This window comes from Trematomus bernacchii, unplaced genomic scaffold, assembly GCF_902827165.1.
Source record: "Trematomus bernacchii unplaced genomic scaffold, fTreBer1.1, whole genome shotgun sequence".
Lineage (NCBI taxonomy): Eukaryota > Metazoa > Chordata > Actinopteri > Perciformes > Nototheniidae > Trematomus > Trematomus bernacchii.
Window position 1 is genome coordinate 133215 of NW_022987764.1, and position 19549 is coordinate 152763.

The 19549-nt window shown below is 42.2% G+C and overlaps 1 protein-coding gene across 1 annotated transcript; it reads left to right on the forward strand.

The window, feature by feature from the left end:
* Nucleotides 1-3605: 3605 nt before the first annotated feature.
* On the forward strand, nucleotides 3606-5173 carry LOC117496652 (protein NLRC3-like). The gene is made up of 2 exons (XM_034148368.1): nucleotides 3606-4337; nucleotides 5119-5173. The coding sequence occupies exons 1-2, from the start codon at nucleotides 3628-3630 to the stop codon at nucleotides 5171-5173; spliced, it is 765 nt and encodes a 254-aa protein (XP_034004259.1). The 5' UTR covers nucleotides 3606-3627.
* The last annotated feature ends 14376 nt before the right edge of the window (nucleotides 5174-19549 follow it).

Genomic DNA, 19549 nt, shown 5'->3' on the forward strand with positions numbered 1-19549 from the left:
TAACTGCACGGAGGCTCAGTCACTGGTACATTTTTATATATAAAGCCATGTTAGGGAAACTTCCATCCTACATCTGCTCCCTGATCTCACGGCGAATTGTAAGTGGCTACTGCCTGAGATCGCATGCTGTGGTTTTATTAAATGTGCCAACTGCTTGGACTGTCTTAGGGAAGATAGCATTTAGATGCGCAGCTCCACTGTCCTGGAATAGTCTGCAATTAAAATGGAAACTGAGCAATCTGGTGCCACTCAATGTTTTTAAAGCTCGGTTGGATGCTACTCAATCGGAAGCTGTTGGTACCTGTGCATGTGGATAGTTATGTAAATTGTAATCCCTGTAATGCTAATGTATGATGTCCTTTTGTTGTTCTGTTTATGTTTTTAATGTTTCATGTGGAACCTACTTGAGCAGGTCTCCCTTGAAAAAGAGGTCAATGATCTCAATGGGATACAACCTGGATAAATAAAGGTTTGAAATGAAAATCGTCACTGACGTGCTGACGTGCTGACGTGCTGACGTGCTGACGTTGAATCAGTAAAGGAAAACATCAGCAGCCAAGCTTTACAGTACCTCATATTAATTCAGTGTTTTTAATGTATGTGTATGAACCATAGACTCTGTATGGTACACACAACAGACCTCACTGCTTCCCCTAGCGGGCTGTCCTCTACAGCAGGGGTTTTCAAAGTGTGGGAAGGTGAGCCTCCCCTCAGAGAACATAAGAAACAGCCGCGCCCCCCCTCCCAATTATTATTGCTATTATTATTATTATTATCATTGTTGTTGTTGCTATAATGCAGAGGTATTCAATTTCATTCACAAGAGGTCCAGTGAGAGAAAATGAAGACTGTTTCTCTCCTCTTGTCTCGTCTCTGTGTGTGTGTTTGAATCTATCGTGCTGACTCACTGACTGCACCGATTTGATTGGCTGAGTAGCGTCACCTCCTTAAAACATTAAACAATAACTTTTTTAAACCTTTTTATCTTTATGTTTTAAACATATTGTATACAACTCCCCCACTACTTGGACTATTCCTTGCACCCCTCTAGAATAAGCCCGAATGGTCTCAACCATATTGCATCAGTAATGTGCACTTTGTTGTTAAAACAAGATCGCAAGGACACTGGTAGCGATCGGACAATTGAGTGTTGTTCAGTTTGTGTGTTGTGGAACATGCGTGTCCGTGCACGAAAATATACCACACACCCAATTACAATAGCATGTTCAATTCACTACCCTGGAAGTTAATAAAGTTGTTAAAGTTGGAACAGCCTGTGGACAGCCGTTCTTCCTTGCATGTCAGTCGCCGGCACCTTCTTACAGAGGACAGGCAAATCTAGCTGCAGCACGACCCGTATATTTTCGCACGCCGTGTTCTCAACACATGTTTTTAAAACATTTTTAACATTTTCAACATCGTGGATTAAATCATTATATGTTCCCGGCAACACACTGAAAGTCAATTTTGCCTCCTTATTACACTCACCCTACTTTAGTGGGAACAATGAGTCTGCGTCTTTGATGCACACAGGAATCAACGCAGATCATACTCGGCACTTGATTTTGATTCAAAGTCCATGCGGAAAACCCGCACTCACACAGGTGGGTGGAGATGAAAGGGAATGAGCACTTTTACAGCCTTTTTGGCGAGGTGAGGTGGGGAAACTCGGTCTCCACAGACAGCCAACAGTGGGCAAGTGTCACTTTTCTCATCTTTTCTCGTTATTTTTTGTCTCACGCTGCGCCTCCCCTGAAGCTCTCTGGCGCCCCCCAGGGGAGGCGCGCCTCACACTTTGAAAACCGCTGCTCTACAGTCTATGGCTGTCCTTTGCGTCCGCAAACACCCTCACCCGTCTTTACCTCCGAGCCCGTCTGGTTCAGCATTATTCCCGAGGAGGAGCAGGGCTTTGTGGACCAGACTGAGCGAGTATTTGAGTGGCTACTGTGTTTGGTGTTTTGAAAGTTCCGACGTGATCCACGATGTACAATAGATGAAGACGAGATGCAAATGATCATGAATAGCCCTTAATGTCTTAATGTAACAATCCTCATACTGGTGTGTTGGGTATGGAACGGGATTTCTAAATATCTCAATTTATATTGTGTATCGCGATACAGGTTAAAAATATTGCAATATTATTTTTAGGCCATATCGCCCAGCCCTAATTTTGATGACGTGTGAGTTGCTATATATGATGAACTTGCTGTGTCCAACTTTGAATTATGTTATGAATCCAGACAGGAAGATGTTTTTATTATGTACATATACCTGCGCTATAAGGATGTGTTCATCTCAACAGAGGGACGAGGAAACATCAGAACAAGAGCTGGAGTGCAGAGAGACAGTGAGACCAGCACTGTACAAAGTAAGTCTAAATATCTGTCTTGCTGGGGTCTTCATGTCTGAAAACAGGATTCTTCCTGGTTCATTTGTTACAGCAAAGACATTCATTCTGAACCCTTTTATTTATTTGTTTTATTTGTATTACTCACACGTTTCCTTCTCCTTCAGCAGATAGTGGTCTGCAGGAGGTTTTAGATGAACATCGGATCAGTCTGAGGAGGAGATGTGAACATGTGACTGAAGGAACTGATACAAGTGAAACCCTCCTGAACAGGATCTTCACTGAGCTCTACATCACACAAGGCCTGAGTGAAGAGGTTAATACCCCAACATGAGGTGAGGCAGCTGGAGACAGCTTCCCAGAAGAAGCCCCCTCCATGAAACTCCAATCAAGTGCCAGGACATCTTTAAAGCCTTACCTGACCAACCTCTCATCAGAGCGGTCCTGACCAACGGAGTCGCTGTGGAGTTGGAAAAACCTTCTCAGTGCAGAAGTTCACTCTGGACTGGGCCGAGGGTTTTGGAAAATCAAGATGTCAGTCTTGGTGATCCCACTCTCCTTCAGGGAGCTGAACCTGATCAAAGGTGAGCAGTACAGTCTTCTCAGGCTGCTCCATGTTTTCCATCCGACCTTACAGAAGGTCCACAGCAGAGCAGCTGGCTGTCTGCAAGTGCTGCTCATCTTTGACGGCCTGGATGAAAGCAGACTTTCTCTGGACTTCAGAAACAATGAGGTTGTGTCTGATGTCTCTCAGCAGTCCTCAGTCAACGTGCTGCTGACACAACCTCATCAGGGGGAAGCGGCTTCCCTCGGCTCTCGTCTGGATAACTTCCCGACCTGCAGCGTCCAATCAGATCCCTCCTGAGTGTGTGGACCGGGTGGTGGGTAGTGTGGGTGGGGTACAGAAGTACGAGGCTTCACTGACGCCCAGAAGGAGGAGAGTACTTCAGGAGGAGGATCGAGTGATGAAGACCTGTCCAGCAGAATCATCTCTCACATCAAGAGCTCCAGGAGCCTCCACATCATGTGTCTGATCCCAGTCTTCTGCTGGATCACTGCTGCAGTTCTGGACCACATGTGGACTACAGACCAGCGAGGAGAGCTGCCCAAGACCCCTCACTGACATGTACTCACACTTCCTGCTGGTCCTGACAAAGAGGAAGAAGCAGAAGTATGGTGCGGGACATGAGACGAGTCCACAGCAGCTGACGAAGGCTGACAGGGAGGTTCTTCTGAAGCTGGGGAGGCTGGCGTTTGAACATCTGGAGAAAGGAGACATCATGTTCTACCAAGAAGACCTGGAGCGCTGTGGTCTTGATGTCACTGAGGCCTTGGTGCACTCAGGAGTTTGTACACAGATCTTCAAAAGAGAGAGTGTGATCTTCAAGCAAACAGTCTACTGCTTTGTTCATCTGAGCATTCAGGAGTTCCTGGCTGCAGTCTACATGCTGCACTGTTACACCAACAGGAACACAGAGGTACTGAAGGACTTCCTGCAGGGAGACTATAGCAACAGGTATAACAGTGATCAGGATTACCCATCCCTGGATGTCTTCCTGGAGGGAGCCATGAAGAAATCCCTCAGAAGTGAAAATGGCCACTTGGACCTGTTTGTCCGCTTTCTCCACGGCCTCTCTTTGGAGTCCAACCAGAGACTGTTAGGAGGCCTGCTGGGTCGCACAGACAACCATCCAGAAACCATCCAGAGAGCCATCAACAACCTGAAGGAGATGCACAGTGATGAAATCTCTCTTGACAGGAGCATCAACATCTTCCACTGTCTGACAGAGATGAAGGACCACTCAGTCCATCAGGAGATCACAGATGCACTGAAGTCAGAGGACACATCACAGATCTACTTGTCTTCTCTGGCCTACATGCTGCAGATGTCAGAGGAGGTTCTGGATGAGTTGGACCACGAGAAGTACGGAACATCAGAGGAGGGACGACAGAGAGTGATTCCAGATTTGATGAACTGCAGCGAGGCTGTGTGAGTCCAGATGTGATTAACTTTATAAACTAATGTAGATATTAAGTTTAGTTTTCGAATAAACACTATTCAACTTTTTGCTGTTTCAAATACTGTGAAAGATAAATGTAATTATTCTAATAATTAAAAATGTTTCAGTTTTTTATTTTCTTCCTTTTTCTGAAGGACCTATGATTTATCACAGCAACATGTGATCACAACATACAGCAGTATTTCACAGATATCAGTGAATGCAGTAAAGTTATTATTACATTACTGCAGTTTCTTAATAGTTCAATCAGACAGAGTAATATCTGATTTATGTTGACTCTTTTTAAACAAGACCTACATAATCCCACCAAGAACAGAGGTCAGATTGTGTTTTAACGCTGATACACAGATAACATCTTTTTCATGGTGCTTTGTTGAAAATAATGTAAACTTATTGGTTTGTTCTATATGTTTGTGTGCATTATACATTCTTAGACGCTTTGAGAAGCCAACACATGATGCATTCAGTGTCATGCACATCCAAATATATTAACATTTCATTATGTACATCTCTTATATTGTCGATTTGTTTAATTTCTGTTCACTGACAGCAGAAGGTAGGTCCGACGGGACAAACATGGGATCAGATCACACTGAAAAGGCTTACAGCAAACTCAATAAATATTAATTACTAACATCAGAGTTATTCAAAACATTATATTCAAAATGTTTTTTCAACAAATGCATGAAGTAAAGTAATGTTTCCCCTTGTTTTATAATAACATGCTGTTAATATATGTGTCATTTGCAGATTTCCTAACTGTGGAATCTCAGACTCTGACTGTGAAGTCGTGGCCTCGCTCTGAAGTGCGACCCCCTCCCACCTGAGAAAGCTGGACCTGAGTGCCAACAAGCTGCAGGATTCAGGAGTGGAGATGCTGAGTTCTGGACTAAAGAGTCCAAACTGTAAACTGGAGTCTCTCAGGTCAGATCACTGGCTGTAGTTCATGTGGATTTCTATTTATTTAACATTTATATTATTTCTAATTCCAGAGTTTAGTACTAAGAGTTCAAAGACATTTACATTATTTTATATTTCTTTCTAAATGGCTGAGTATTTTAAAGACCAACAAAAAGCAGAGAAAGTAAATGTGTGACTCTGAAGTCCAACCGCTCTCATGTGAGATATCCTTTCAGCCTTCACTCTCACTGTGCTCCATGAGTCAGTGAAGATGCTGTCAGTACTGATGAGCTGTGAGGGAGATGAAGGAGGTCAAAGATGTTGCTGAGAAAAACTGCTGCAGAGAGTTTGAGCTTATCAATTGTTTTGAATCTACATCCTTTGAAGAATATGGAGGGTGGTGAGGGTGGTTGGTTCAAGGACTAAACAGTCAACGCAGTGGATTTAAAGATGAGCACATGGAGGCAGGAGTTCCAGATCATTGTTTCATTGTAATTTGTTGATTCTTGTTTGTCTTAATTGTTGTCTGGTTGATCTGGTAGGAAAGTACAACACATCTTAGTTAGTTCAAACATAACATTCATACTTCAAATGATACTCCAGCAAAGCAGTTATCTTTCTACATTATTATATGTAATGTAGAAATAAAGTAACCAATCTAAACGGTACAGAAAATAGGGAGGTAAACTACTGGAGCTGCTATGAACATACAATACAAAGGAAAGGAACACGTACTGATTATTTTACTCAAACGATTGGTTCTCAGGAGTTGCATGAGGCCAGCCAGCTTCTTTGTTCATGGGGGAAAGGATTTCCCACAGGTGAGCTGGAGGAGGGAGCAGGTAGAGGGAGGCCGGAGTGGGAGAGGGGTTTTTCCACATCATTGCTGACATTAAAACCATTTTGAGCTCTGAAACCGATTATTAAACCTTAGAGATATATTTATTATTATGAAATGATTCTGATTGTATATAACATCAATTAAATATATGATTGTAGGCATTATCCAGGTATCTGCCGAAACATTGGCGCGTTATTATAAAGTTCAAACAAGAGAAACGTGGATTTAGGCAACACAAAAAAAAGATAATGCACTTGATAACTATATAGAGACAGTCTACATTATCTCGTCACTTCTGCCAGAAGCATCAGCAAACTTGGAGATTGATTTCTCACAATCTTCGTCAAACAGCCCCGAATGTTCCCCTGCAGCAAAATGCATTTAGGGCAGCATGGAGCGCCCTCAATACCCTGAGAAGACAGACCATCAGACAAAACATTACGAGGGCAACTTGCTCCAGAGGACAGCACTCTCCCCTCAGGAGGCCATACCTCAAAAATAGCCAGCTCCACTCAATCACAGTTACTTCTGTCTGTTACAGAACATCGGTTGGCTGCTTCGAGTAGGTTATTGGGGAATCCATCTTTGATTCAATCCATTTAACTTATGCCTCCAAGCAAGGAGACAACTGATCTTTTTCCTCAAAGCATGTTTTAGAAATATATTTTGTTCCCGTATGATTACTGTAACAAAGAGAAGAGTGCAAATGTACAGAAGCCATGAGTGGGCGGCAAACTATCCATGTGAAGCTTTTGCTGGACTCAGTTGAAGGCTGATTGACTGGAAGCAGAGTGCAGTGTTGAGAGTGAATTGCTACAAGGATTATTTTAACTATACCAACTGTGGCTTGCTGAAAGCGATGACCTTTACACGACAAGTTATTGTGAGTGACCTGAATAGTTGGATGCCGCCTGAACCAAGTTCACATTGTTCCTTTCATGTTATTTGTAATGATGTATTGTTTTATGGGATTTATTTACAGATAATGCAATCCTTATTTTGAAATCTAAACAATCTAAACTGTGAGCTATTTTTATTCACATTTCTCATGATCAATGAAATCTGTATACATACTGTAATTGCATCTTCTTATCACCGATTATTAAACCTTAGAGAACCTTATTATCTCCTTGGATGTCCGGTGGGTCTGCAGCAGGCTTCATCTGAAACTGAGATTTCTGAGTTTCTTTCACTGTCCTTTTTTCTGTAGAGGAAGTAAAGAAACTGTAACTCTGGATGTATTTGTTGTTTGAGGTGCAGTATATGACTCAGCAGCTTTAAGACATGAAGACACTATTATTTTAATGAATGAAATGACTTTCGCGCCCTTTCTAGGAACTTTGCTTTCTAAAGTTACATCATGTTTTCTTTATTCAGTCTGAGGCGCTGCAGGTTGTCAGAGATCAGCTGTTCTGCTCTGATCTCAGCTCTGAAGTCCAACCCTTCACATCTGAGATATCTGGACCTGAGTCACAACAAGCTGCAGGATTCAGGAGTGGAGCTGCTGAGAGATCTTCTGGAGAGTCCAGACTGCAGACTGGAGGCTCTCAGGTCAGTAAGGGGTCGACTCTCTGCTGGTTCAGCAGTATTGTATTAAACACAGGGAGGTGGAGGTGTTCCTCTCACTGGGGAATCTCTCCAGGTCCACCTTCCAGGCGTAGCCTAGCTTAGCACAACAAATCATGGATGTTACCATTTGTCTGCAGTTTCTCCTTTTGTTCATCTTATGTTTCTTTTCTTTCATTCTCCCAAGAACAATATAATGCAAGCTGACAATGCAAAGCCACATGTTAGTCAGTGCAGCTTGTTACCAGACATATGGGATTCTACAGAACATGTGTTGACTGTGGCAGACTAATGTTGAGCTTTACATTAAAATACAACAAGAAAATCCTACACTTCATAATTCACTCTGAACATTGAAACACCTGGAGTTCATTTTATATTCTCTATCAGGTTTCTTTTATAAATGATATAATAAACAGTTTATTACAGTTAATACATATTTCTATCAAAACTATTAACCTCTTAACCTCTTAAGCCCTGAGCCTGTTTTTCAGGTCTCAGGCTCGAAAATGACATTCCCAGAACAAATGACCATATCTTCCCTTCTAAAAGGGTTAAATTAATAATCTTTATTCTCAAAGTAATGATAAACCTGTGAGTTGGATGTAGAGAGGTCAGAATCAATATAGATGTTTTTTATTTTAAAGAAAATTCAGATTTTACATAGTAAAAAACTGTAAATTACAGTGTCCGTCCAAAAATAATTTTGTACTTATAGTGAAAACTACCCTTGGATGATGGGTTAGTAGACTAAAAGCTTTAGGAATCCAAATTACAACATATAATAAGTACCCTGTATCAAGATTGATGCAAAACAAGTTAAATTTGACCTTTTTAGAGAGATTTAGCCAAAAACCACCACTTCTGGGGTCATTTGGGTGGATTTGACCTATCTCTGGCCCCCCTTGGTCGATTTTGATGAATGAAATCTCTTTATAACCGCTAGAGCCAATGGAATCGAGGGAAAGTTATATACACACCAAAACGTTAACAAATAAGGAGTGAGAGTGACGCGTTACCAAAACCGGAAGCTGCATACACTCTGGTGGCTACCATTAGCAGCTAACTTTTCCGCTCCGATTTTTACATAAAAAATGGAATTATGGATTATAAATAATTTTTTAAAAGGTACAGGTACATTATCAACCTATGGATCAACAGTTGTAGATATTTTTTTTTCGTTTTAATGCCATTGAACACGTCATTTGACCTAATTGACAGCTACGGTGAGACGACCTGCCGTAAAAGCTCCGTAAAGGTATGTGTTGTGATGTCTGTGTTTGCTTCCCCTGTCGCAAGTTCGGATCGCTCAGTGATGATACTATACCTAAATAATCAGTGGAGTCTCAGCTTTAATAGGCTATATTGTATGTGCAGCTACGATAAGTAATAAGGGTATCTTTATCTTGAATTGTGTGCCGCAGTGCGTTAGAATCTTTTCGCTCAGGGGTCATTTAGACCCTTCTTATGAGACTTGGGCTTAAGAGGTTAAGCACGGCGGTCCCCCCATTGGACCCCTCCCACCATTTTTTTTTCGAGATAATGTCTCAGGGCTTCTTAACATTTATGAAACTATTAATGTGTAGCACCAGATTAACGGGAAGAATCTCAGCTAACTGAAGATATTAACCATTTTTACCAAAACAAAACACAAGTCTCATAAGAAGCGTCTAAATGACCCCTGAGCGAAAAGATTCTAACGCACTGCGGCACACAATTCAAGATAAAAATACCCTTATTACTTATCGTAGCTGCACATACAATATAGCCGATTAAAGCTGAGACTCCACTGATTATTTAGGTATAGTATCATCACTGAGCGATCCGAACTTGCGACAGGGGAAGCAAACACAGACATCACAACACGTACCTTTACGGAGCTTTTACGGCAGATCGTCTCACCATAGCTGTCAATTAGGTCAAAAGACGTGTTCAATGGCATTAAAACGAAAAAAAAAAAATGCTACAACTGTTGATCCATAGGTTGATAATGTACCTGTGCCTTTGAAGAAATTATTTATAATCCATAATTCCATTTTTTATGTAAAAATCGGAGCGGAAAAGTTAGCTGCTAATGGTAGCCACTAGAGTGTATGCAGCTTCCGGTTTTGGTAACGCGTCACTCTCACTCCTTATTTGTTAACGTTTTGTGTGTGTATATAACTTTCCCTCGATTCCATTGGCTCTAGCGGTTATAAAGAGATTTCATTCATCAAAATCGAGCAAAGGGGGGCCAGAGATAGGTCAAATCCACCCAAATGACCCCAGAAGTGGCGTTTTTTGGCTAAATCTCTCTAAAAAGGTCAAATTTCACTTGTTTTGCATCAATCTTGATACAGGGTACTTATTATATGTTGTCTACTAACCCATCATCCAAGGGTGGTTTTCACTATAAGTAAAAAATAATTTTTGGACGGACACTATAATTTACAGTTTTTTACTATGTAAAATCTGAATTTTCTTTAAAATAAAAAACATCTATATTGATTCTGACTTTTCTACATCCAACTCACAGGTTTATCATTACTTTGAGAAAAAAGATTATTAATTTAACCCTGTTAGAAGGGAAGATATGGTCATTTGTTCTGGGAATGTCATTTTCGAGCCTGAGACCTGAAAAACAGGCTCAGGGCTTAAGAGGTTAAACACTTACAAATAATGTCAGGTTTAGCTGTTTCTCACATTTGTATGAAGCTACATGATGCTCATACTGACTGAGGAGTTTAAACTGAAGATGCTTTGGATGTATGGCTCCACTATTCCTAAACAAATATTCTCTATTTATTTTTCATCACATTTCTTCTAAATTCATCCCGACATATTTGTCATATTTGTAAACTGTGTGATCTTGAGTTGAATCAGTTTCAGTGGGTTTGTATTAGTCTGGCTGCACATCATGAGTTAGTGTAGATGGAGCAGAGGTTCAGATGTGAAGTCTCCACTTTTTATTGAAGGTGAAGCACGTTGTCTTTCATATTAATGAGAGCTCTTTCTCTTTCTGGATCTTACAGTTTTTAACCTGTCAGGATGTCCACTTTATAAACTCCTACATTCTCTACTTCTCCAGCTATAAACAGATTATTGAACCTTGAATATTTTAAGCTGAAACTTTGTTTTTCTAAACTTACATCATGTTTTCTTTATTCAGTCTGCAGAGCTGCAGTTTGTCAGAGATCAGCTGTTCTGCTCTGATCTCAGCTCTGAAGTCCAACCCATCCCATCTGAGAGGTCTGTACCTGAGTCTCAACGCTCTGCAGGATTCAGGAGTGGAGCTGCTGAGAGATCTTCTGGAGAGTTCAGACTGCAGACTGGAGACTCTCAGGTCAGTTCTCCATCTTTAACTTCTGTGCTGAGATGAATATGTGAGAGTTGTGTTGACTCTGAGCTGCAGACATCAGGCTGATATGATCCTGATCCTCACTCTCTCCTCCCCTTCGCTCCTCTCTCTCCCCCCCTTCGCTCCTCTCTCTCTCTCCCCTTCGCTCCTCTCTCTCTCCCCCCCTTCGCTCCTCTCTCTCCCCCCTTCGTTCCTCTCTCTCTCCCCCCCTTCGCTCCTCTCTCTCTCCCCCATGCGTTCCTCTCTCTCTCCCCCATTCGTTCCTCTCTCTCTCCCCCCCTTCGTTCCTCTCTCTCCCCCCTTCGTTCCTCTCTCTCTCCCCCCCTTCGCTCCTCTCTCTCTCCCCCATGCGCTCCTCTCTCTCTCCCCCATTCGTTCCTCTCTCTCTCCCCCATTCGTTCCTCTCTCTCCCCCTTCGCTCCTCTCTCTCTCCCCCCCTTCGCTCCTCTCTCTCCCCCCCTTCGCTCCTCTCTCTCTCCTCCCCTTTGCTCTCTCTCTCTCCCCCTTCACTCCTCTCTCTCTCCCCCTTCGTTCCTCTCTCTCTCCCCCCTTCGCTCCTCTCTCTCCCCTCCGGTACACAGCACCGTCAGACGTAGTGTGGAGTTGCATTAGGTAACGCGAGATACGGCTGATACTTGCGCATTAGTTTCTGTCATGGATCAGTATCAACAGTCCTGCCAGTAACGTTTCTATATGATCAATACTACTTTAGTTATAGCCTGATATATGATAGCTAACTTTACAATGTTGTGATGTGACCGACGTTAGCTAACATGAACTGTAGCTAACGCCGGTCACTCACCAAGACAGCTGCCCTGTTCTCCACTGGTTCTCCTCACACCACAGCTCCATTTCTCTCCGATGGCCGTTATTCCTTCTAATCCTTGGCTGCTCCTGGTCTCTTGGACGCCTAGCAGGCTCATCATTATAAGGTTGTGGTCCGTCATATGCATTCGAATATACATTTTCAACCTCTTCTGTGTCAAAAGTAGCATTGTGATCCATGTTTATTAATACGTTAGACCGGCCGCTCTCCCTCATGTGACGTCACACGCGGGTGGTCTTTTTTTATGCGGAAGTAAAAATGTCTTACAGAAACCACGCCAGATGTCACTGTAGTGTTTATTTATGTATATTGTTTTGAAAATCTAGTGTATACATCATTTTCCTACACATTTATTCACTGGGGTCTCTAACCTGCAAGTTGCTCTTTAAGGAAAAATCAAACTGCATAATTCACTCTGAACCTCCTAAAAACCTCAAATTCATCTTATATTCTCCATCATGTGTTTTAAATAAATGACATTATAAACACATGAATACAATAATTAAATATTTATATTAAAACTATCAAACACAGACAAATATTTCCAGTTTCAGCTGTTTCTCACATTTGTATGAAGCTACATGATGCTCATACTGACTGAGGAGTTTAAACTGAAGATGCTTTGGATGTATGGCTCCACTATTCCTGAAATAAATATTCTCTATTTATTTTTTATCACATTTCTTCTAAATTCATCCCGACATATTTGTCATATTTGTAAAGTGTGTGATCTTGAGTTGAATCAGTTTCAGTGGGTTTGTATTAGTCTGGCTGCACATCATGAGTTAGTGTAGATGGAGCAGAGGTTCAGATGTGAAGTCTCCACTTTTTATTGAAGGTGAAGCACGTTGTCTTTCATATTAATGAGAGCTCTTTTCTCTTTCTGGATCTTACAGTTTTTAACCTGTCAGGATGTCCACTTTATAAACTCCTACATTCTCTACTTCTCCAGCTATAAACAGATTATTGAACCTTGAATATTTTAAGCTGAAACTTTGTTTTTCTAAACTTACATCATGTTTTCTTTATTCAGTCTGCAGGGCTGCAGTTTGTCAGAGATCAGCTGTTCTGCTCTGATCTCAGCTCTGAAGTCCAACCCATCACATCTGAGAGTTCTGTACCTGAGTCTCAACGCTCTGCAGGATTCAGGAGTGGAGCTGCTGAGAGATCTTCTGGAGAGTCCAGACTGCAGACTGGAGGACTCTCAGGTCAGTTCTCCATCTTTAACTTCTGTGCTGAGATGAATATGTGAGAGTTGTGTTGACTCTGAGCTGCAGACATCAGGCTGATATGATCCTGATCCTCACGGAGTATCTTGATGCTAAAGTCTATTTTCTTCTTCTGTGGTTTCTTTCCCTGACAGTGGCAGAGCAATATTCAGCTTTAAATGTAACATTACAATAAGAATTATACTCTGCATAATTCAAACTGAACCTCCATCAAGCTTATTTTACTACATTATATAAAAGACAAAGGAAGTACAATTAATAAGTATTTCCAATCAAACACAAAACATATATTCAGTATTTGCTTCTTCCAACATTTTTATGAAGCTAAAAGATGCTTATACTGACTGAATAGTTTGAACGAACCATGTGATCATGTGTTCTTTCATTCAGACTGAGAGCGCTGCAGGTTGTCAGAGATCAGCTGTTCTGCTCTGGCCTCAGCTCTGAAGTCCAACCCCTCCTACCTGAGAGAGCTGGACCTGAGAGAGAACAGCTCTGCAGGATTCAGGAGTGGAGCTGCTGAGAGATCTCTGGAGAGTCCAGACTGCAGACTGGAGACTCTCATGTCAGTAAGGGGTCGGACTCTCTGCTGGTTCAGCAGTATTGTATTAAACACAGGGAGGTGGAGGTGTTCCTCTCACTGGGGAATCTCTCCAGTTCCACCTTCCAGGCGTAGCCTAGCTTAGCACAACAATCATGGATGTTACCATTTGTCTGCAGTTTTCTCCTTTTGTTCATCTTGTGTTTCTTTACTTTCATTATTATCAAGCAATATAATACAAGCTGACAATGCAACGCCACATTTCAGTCAGGAGCAACTCATTAACAGACGAATGGGATGTTACAGTTAAAAGGTAAGTCTGTTTGTTTTTCTATGTTCTGGACTAATGCCTAGTGAATTCTCTAATGCAGCTGAGAGCTGTGGGCAGTCAGTCGTAGTGTTTGCAGAGAAGATATGATGTGATGTAAAGCATTGGATCAGTCAGGACTCTGAAGCTGACTAACTCAAAGAACAACTATTATTTTAACTTGATCTCAAAACTGTTGGATTGTGTTCATCCCTGCAGGATCAATGACGAGACAATCAGAGCCAAGATACAGAAGCACTGTGAGTACTGAACCATACCCTCCATTCATCAAGATATTGTACAATACATCTGATCTTAAAAGGTATTTATAGTACAAGAATTATTATAGTTTTATTCTTATTGTTCTACTGTCACCTCTTCTCTCCATCAGGTTGACTCCGAGTGGAACAGGAAGTGAAGACAGACAGAAAGGTGAGGAGAGGAGCAGTTGAGAGTGAAGCTAGAACTTAACTTGAGTTCTAATAAAATAAATAACTTTGTTTGTTCCAGGCTCTCTGAATCCTTCTCACCTGAACACACAACTGAGTCTTCATACAGGTATAATCCTATAACATGACCAAATATTATTTTAAACACATGAAAATATATATTTATTTAATTGTGTTTAATTTCATGTCTTTCACCTTGAGGTATTGCATCCAATCTCTTTCCAGCAGACATCAATAGATAATGCCTCTGTGTGTTAGGATTGTTTTCTTGTACCAGTCTAGATCCTCGCTGGACTAGACATTTTGTTAATTTAATGAAAATGGTGTTTACACACATTCTGATGCATGTGGACACATCTTCAGTGATGCTCCTGTAATCATCAGGTGTTTCAGATCTTTCAACAAACCCTCCTCCAGGTCAGACTCCAGCTGGATGAACCCTGTCAGTCAGAACACAGGCCAGTGAAGGCTTGTTGTAGTAACTTGTCTCTTGTGTGTCTACAGGTTCAGGTGTCCTGGTCCAGGTATGTTCCAGTGTGCTTCGACTGGCCTTGTGTTCGTCATGGCTCAGGAGGCGGAGCTTCTGTACAGGGCGGCCACTTGGGATGAGAGCCTCCTCCATCAGCTGGCAAGCAGGCAGCAGGGCCGCTGTTCGACGTGAAGAGTTCTGATGAAGCTGCCGTCTGCCAGCTCCACCTGCCACACAGCGAGACAGAGGATGGTAAAGACATCTGCAGTGTTAACAAATACACTTATATAATGTTTAGCACCTTATACCATCCACTACTGTTCAAAAGTTAACTAGTTTAACAAAAGACAATAAGACTGTTAACCACCAGAACTGTTGAAGCCAAAATCTGTTAAACACCTGAACAGTTTGAAACAACGATCCCTAATATTCATCTGGCTGCTACTTAAACACATATTTAAAAATTATTTATCTATTTACCTATATATCCTATTTCCAATAACTTGCATATAGACTCTTATTGCACTCTTCACTTTTTTAAAACTATTTATTTTTGTATTTACTATTTACTATTTACTTGCACTATATTTTATATATATTTTTCTGTGTATCTGTGTTTTGTGTTGCTCTGTTGGAGAAGCCTGTGACATAAGATTTTCATCGGCACAACTACACTGTAGCTATTACGTATGACTAAATAAGAACCTTGAACCTTGAACCTTGATAAGATAATTCAGACACACAAATCTGTTCTTTACATTCAAAATAGTCGTGTCACCAAAGAAGTAGAATGAAATGATTAAACACATCCACTAAATGGATGTGTTTCATGACATCATTATTGAAGCATACGATGCAATGCAGCTCTAAATACTGAGTTGGATTTTCTTTGGGTCCTCTGCAGTCTCCTCACTGGATATTAAAGACATTTAAACTGTGACCTGTCAGTCCATAGCATGTTAGCTGCTAACAGTGCTAACTCAACGCTAACTCTCACTCTCAGCTAGCAGTTTGATTAATTATGACTTTGTTATCCATCTCTTGCTCTTTCTGCTCTTTACATTGTCAGTCTGGCTGAAGCATGTACAAAACAAAACAACAGACAACAACATTTATAAGTTAGACTTTCTACGCCCTAAAAGCTTTAGAGAACTCTTCACACATCTAGAGAATCACTCAGACATGAGACCGGACACAGTCAAGCTGCTCTGGCTGCAGATTACAAACATTTCAGCAGTCTTGTAAATTAGAAAATAATTACGCACGCTCACATCCAGAAAGATCACAGGGGGACGGAACAATAATTAAACATTACAAATAAAAGGTGAAGGATATAAACTGGTACATCCCAGTGAGGCTCCGAAGTGAATGACATTAGATGAACATTAGCTCTGAGCTAAAGTGGTGTGACATTGAAGATGATGAAGCTGTGTTAGCAGCAATGCAACAGATGACCAGCTCTTTGCTCCACAGCGCTGCTCCTGGACGGCCTGTTGTCTGTCGTCCACATCACTGATGAAGGCCTGAGCATCTTGGAGCCGCTGGAGGTCACACACACTCACGTGGTGGTGAATGTGCTTCACCTCTCTTCCTTTGGCCTCATCATCGATAAATTGAGAAGGCTTCTGAAGTTGCGAATAAAGGGCAAAATTCTGCTGTTCCTACGACCCCCGGGCCGAGAGGAACAAATACTGGATGTATTTCTGCTGCAGAACAACGTCCTTGAGGAGGAGGTAATGTGCTCACCATCAGCCTAAATGCTTGTTTTAAACCACAGCTGTTTCCACAGAGAAGTTGTGGCCCCAGGCTCCCTACTGAATAGAATAGAATTGGAGGGATGAAACCCTCTTTAAAGGTCACACATAAATGCACACACACGGGGTGTTTCTCAATCGCGAGTAAAGCTGCTTCAGAGCCACTATTTCAAGCATACTACGTCATCGAGTGCCGCCGAAGTACTGTTCCAATCTCCAGCATACTTGGAAATCTACCGAGCCCGGCGTACTCCGTTTGGAGAAATATCGAGGCTGCACATGAGTAGACTCCGCGGTCTTAAAATCCCCACAATGCTTTGCGCACGGACCAATTTCCCCAAATCTGTGGCGGAAGATGTAAAGTGGGGCCTCTCATATGACGCACACCTGCACACTTGCTAGCCTGTTCCACTCTTTGTTTTCCAAATGTCAGGAAGTATTCTTGCCTCGCTTCTGAAGCAAGATGCTTGGCAGACATGTGCTACCAAGCAAGCGTACTCGCGATTGAGAAACACCCAGTGAAATGTGTTCTCTGCTTTGACCCATCCTAGTACCAGGAGTCTAGTACTAGGAGCAGTGGGCAGCTAGTGTACAGCGCCCGGGGAGCAATGGGAGTGGGAGGGTGGGGGGGGTTGTCCGGTGCCTTGCTCAAGGGCACCACGGCAGGGCAGGAGGTGAACTGGGACCTCTCCAAGTAGCAGTCCAAACTCCATATTTTACATCTGTTCGGGGACTTGAACCGGCGACCCTACAGCTCACAGTCCAAGCCCCTACTGACTGAGCCACTGCTCCTCTTTTCAAACTGTCTTGGTTGTGAGAAGAATCAGATCTATCTGAACTCAATATTTTTTTGCGTATATTTCTTGTGCAGATTTAATAATGAATTCTTAATTATTTACGTGGAGTGCCACACTCTACTTTGGTTATCAAACTCGAAGTTTACCTTAATACTTTAAAATACGTAAAAAGAAACGTTAAGAAGTTGTGTCCCCAAGCTCCCTACTGAGAGAGATGATATGGGAAGTATTTTGGGAGTCCAACCCTAATCGAAGCCTTAAAGGTCCCCTATTATACTGTTTTTCATCAATATATATAGGTCTCAGATATATACAAAACATGTCTCTGAAGTGTTTGGCTTGAAACACCAAACAGATCATTGCAGCATCCCATAATCCCCTCTGTTTCAGCCCTGTTTCAAAAGTGCTGATTCTCTGTCTGTTACTTTAGATGAAAATAAGGAGCCCCTCCCCACGCCCCTCTGAGAGAGATTTGGTTAAAAAGAACTCAATGGTGCTCTAGGAGGAGATTCAGGTGATAAGGGGGGGGGGGGGGGGGTACCTTGGTTGGTGATTGGCTAATGGTTACACAAGACAAAACATCGTTATGACATCATAAAGTGGCCAAAATCTGATCAGCTCCTTTTCAGACAGGTTTTTATATAAATGGATCAGGACAAAAAGAGAGAGAATCTTTGTTCCTGAAACTTTCAGAGTCTCTTTCCACAGAGGAGACACATGTTGATGTAGAAGAGACATGAAGAAGAGGGGACACATGTTGATGTAGAAGAGACATGAAGAAGAGGGGACACATGTTGATGTAGAAGAGGCATGAAGAAGAGGGGACACATGGTGATGTAGAAGAGACATGAAGAAGAGGGGACACATGTTGATGTAGAAGAGACATGAAGAAGAGGGGACACATGTTGATGTAGAAGAGACATGAAGAAGAGGGGACACATCAGTGGCGTCGCCTGGCCTGGGCATCCGGGGCTTTAGCCCCGAATGTTTTTTCTGTAGCCCCGGACAATTCTCCCTCAATAATATAATACATTAACCGTGCTTTACGTGAACCTCATCATGACACAAGAGAGGACGGCAGCACTGTAATTTCCCGTGTTCAGTGAATGCAACAGAGGTATGACACCAGACCAATCAGAGAGTTGCATGGAAATAAACGTGTGCTTGTGTCATTCAAGCTCGGCTCTGTGTGTGTGTGTGGCAATAGCGCATTTAGTGTGATAGAGAGGGAGAGAGGGGGAGGGAGGGACCGGTGCCAGCAGGGACCGTGTTGTTAGCATCTGGTTAGCTAGCTGCGCTAACGGACATAAGGAGCTGTTTGTTCCACAACAAGCTGGAGGAGAGTCCTCTCCTCTCAGACTGAGAGACTCAGGTGAGCTAAAGGACTCTCTGAGTGTTTAGATACTTAACTTTAGTCTAAGTTATCTCAGGGTCTCAAACGGTTTGGTCACAAATTATTCAAAGATTTCCGCAGCACACCTTCATATGATCATTATAGTTATAAAAAAAATAAGAGAATAAAGGAAAAACAGTTATGAAATACTATATGGCAGTAAAACAAGAATAGAGTTTAAAAAGGGAGTGATTAGTAAAATATCCATAAAGAAAAAGTAAATCTGTTTACAGTTCTGCTTCATATGGGTGTTGAGAGAGGTATCCATAGATCTCTTCATTTTGCTCTCAAAGTGCACCAGATTGATGCATTTAACTTCAATATTTAAAAAAAAAATCTTCCCGGGGGACATCCCCCGGACCCCCCTAGAGGAGGTGAGGTCCGCCCCCCACTCATAAAAAATACCACTTTACCCCTGCCTATATGCCGTGAGCTGATTATCGAGCCTTCATTGTAACAGTCGCGGGTGTACTGTGTGTGTGCGTGTGGGGAGTGTTGCAGTAAAAAATGCCACTGTAGTGCCGCCGCCACTGTGGGCTAAGCCTCGAATGTTTTCAGGTCCAGGCGACGCCCCTGGGACACATGTTGATGTAGAAGAGACATGAGGAAGAGGGGACACATGTTGATGTATAAAAGACATGAAGAAGTGGATTTAGCTTGATAGGTGACCTTTAAATCAATAACTGAAAATGACCATAACAAGCATACGGACTGCATTGTCTTACTGAACCGATGAGCGGTGGCTGCTGTGCTGGATAAAGGAGGGAACACA